The sequence below is a fragment of the Penaeus japonicus genome, unplaced genomic scaffold (assembly GCF_977035675.1).
Source record: "Penaeus japonicus unplaced genomic scaffold, GWHDUDI00000001_assembly GWHDUDI00000001, whole genome shotgun sequence".
Classification (NCBI taxonomy): Eukaryota; Metazoa; Arthropoda; class Malacostraca; order Decapoda; family Penaeidae; genus Penaeus; species Penaeus japonicus.
The window spans coordinates 1,868,564-1,871,063 of NW_028234403.1; the positions used below are offsets into that span (position 1 = coordinate 1,868,564).

Below are 2,500 nucleotides of genomic sequence, written 5' to 3' on the forward strand. Positions count from 1 at the left end.
TGTGTCGTGAAGTCCAGTGATATGGACTCATTCTGAGAACGAAACGTCATTGACTCGAAGAGGTTGTGGTTATCAGCTGTTGAAGAGGCGTCAGGGGAGTGGGGGGGTAGGGGTGGGGGGGACTGTTATCTTGTAAGTCGGTTGTAGTTTTATGTTCTAGGCATGTCTGTTGTAAGGGCGGGGAGGTGTGTGTGTGTGGGGGGGGGGTGATGAATTACTTCTGTCTTTCCTCGTGTTTATATGTGTTTATATATACAGGTACGCACGCACGCACGCAGGCATGCACGCACACACGCACGCACACGCGCGCGCACACACTCACACACACACACAAACACACACACATATATGTGTGTGTATGTATATATGTATATGTATATATATATTGATAGATAGATATAGATACAGAGAGAGGGAAAGAGGGAGATAGTGATAGAGGGAGAGGGAGAGGGAGGAAGAGAGAGAGAGAGAGAGAAAGATATCATTTACTTTATTCATTTAGATTTTGATTCCAATGCCTTGCACCCTCTCCAGGTCCTGATGGCGGCCCAAATCATACGTCATTTGATTCTCATCTCGTCGCTTACATCTTTGCTGTTGTCTTCCGGCCTCCCTGCGCTGGGCCCTGACTTGCTCTCAAGGTTACTGCATCCTCAAGATTATTATCGTCCTCTTCACGCCACTCACGAGATATTTCACGAGGCCAGCCAGCCGTCCAGCTACAAAACAGAACCATTGAGAACTACAAACTCTGTTTCTGGACCACCGAAGGAACCGGAAAGGAGAGCTGCCGAGGACGATTCGTCGAACGCCGTTTATTCGAGCGATGCTTCGAAGTCTCGACCCGCCTCGAGGAAACCCGCTTCACTTCGCTCGCGTCCCCCTGGCGGCGTGACGCTGACTCACTCATCAGCCAAGACTTCCCTTATTCTCAAGGCTCTTACCACGAAAGCTCCTGATGAGGTACCTGACCTCTCGTTGGCGAGGTCGGATGGAGAAGTAGCGTGGAAAGCGGACGCCGATATTGGTTCATCTGTTACGGAGGGGAACCAAGGACAGGATGAAGGTAAGGATTTTTTTTTTTTTTTTTTTTTTTTTTTTTTTTTTTTTTTTTTGTGTGTGTGTGTGTGTTTGAGTTGGTAGGTCATTTGTGCATTATTGAGTGGCGTTGCTAACTTTTTTTCACTTTATTTTTGTGATTTTTATGTTTTTATTATCCTCATTATTGATGATATTTTTGTTATTGATATTACCAATATTATATCACTGTGCTTGCCCTTTTGTCATTATTATCATTGTAATCATATTAAGTTTAATGATAAGGGTAATAATAATAACAATGATAATAGTAATGATGATAGTGATAGTCATTAACATTATCATTATTTCATCATAATCATTAGCATTAGCAGGAGAATTTAGGATTGTTATTACTACAATTATTGTTTTCATTGATAATACTGTTATTGTTAATATCATTATCAATATTGTTATCATTATTATCATCAATATTATCATCACTATTGTTATTGCTCTCGTTATTATGGTTATTATAATCATTATTATTATTATTACTATCATAATTATTATTATCATCATCATTATTAGCACCATCATTATAATGCTAATGATAATCACAATAGCGGTTGGTCCTGTCAGTAATTTGTAGTGAACTTGTGTTGACGTCATCAGTCTACCTTTTATTCACTTGTCACCTCGCGGGGAAAAAAGAAAATGAAAATGACAAACAATAGTAAATATCCCTTCTCGCTTCCTCTGTTTGCAATCGACCATTAAGATCTCTGGCAAAAAAAAAAAAAAAAAAAAAAAAAAAAAAAAAAAAAAATAATAATAATGATAATAATAATAATAATAATGATAATAATAATAATAATAATAATAATAATAAGGCGACCACTAGTTTTTTTTTTCTTTTTTTTTAGAATTTCTGGTGTAGTCGGCAATAAATTTGAGTTATAGTAGGTTTTAATAAGCCGAGGTCCCGGAGATAAGGGCGAAAGTCTTGCATTTGGCATTGGGGAGTTGAGCTCTATTTGTCTCATCGTGGCGTCTTTAGTGAAGATTTATGACCTTGTTTATGAAGTCAATGATTATGAAGTTGTTCTCAAGGATGTGGTCGCTTGGCTACGTTACTTTGATTATTAAATTTTCCTGTTTGCATTGCAATGAATGTGATGAATATTTTGCACTTAGAGGATATTTCCAACGTGTTCAGTTTGATGCACATATTTTTTTTTTTTTTTTTTTTTACAGATATATTATATATTAGAAGTTTTCGTCGTATAGAATGAGGATAGTTAGCTGCCCTTGTCAAAATCGTAGAGCCTCTTTCGTAATTCAGTCAGTCACTTAGAGCAAAGCAAGGGCTAATTTGGAACTGGTACCTGCGTAACATAACTTCTGTTGAACTCTGGAAATTGAAACAAAATATCAACCATCAATGAGACGATATACGCACTACATACTATCCTAGCAGGGA

The 2,500-nt window shown here is 37.8% G+C and overlaps 1 protein-coding gene across 1 annotated transcript in view; it reads left to right on the forward strand.

Moving 5' to 3' along the window:
- The window catches only part of LOC122251074 (uncharacterized), a 9,319-nt gene that overhangs the window by 5,227 nt on the left and 1,592 nt on the right, over positions 1 to 2,500 (forward strand). Inside the window, exon 2 of the mRNA XM_086551018.1 lies at positions 535 to 1,066. Coding sequence (XP_086407144.1) covers positions 541 to 1,066 — 526 coding nt within the window. The 5' untranslated portion in view covers positions 535 to 540. The remainder of the gene's footprint in view (positions 1 to 534; positions 1,067 to 2,500) is intronic.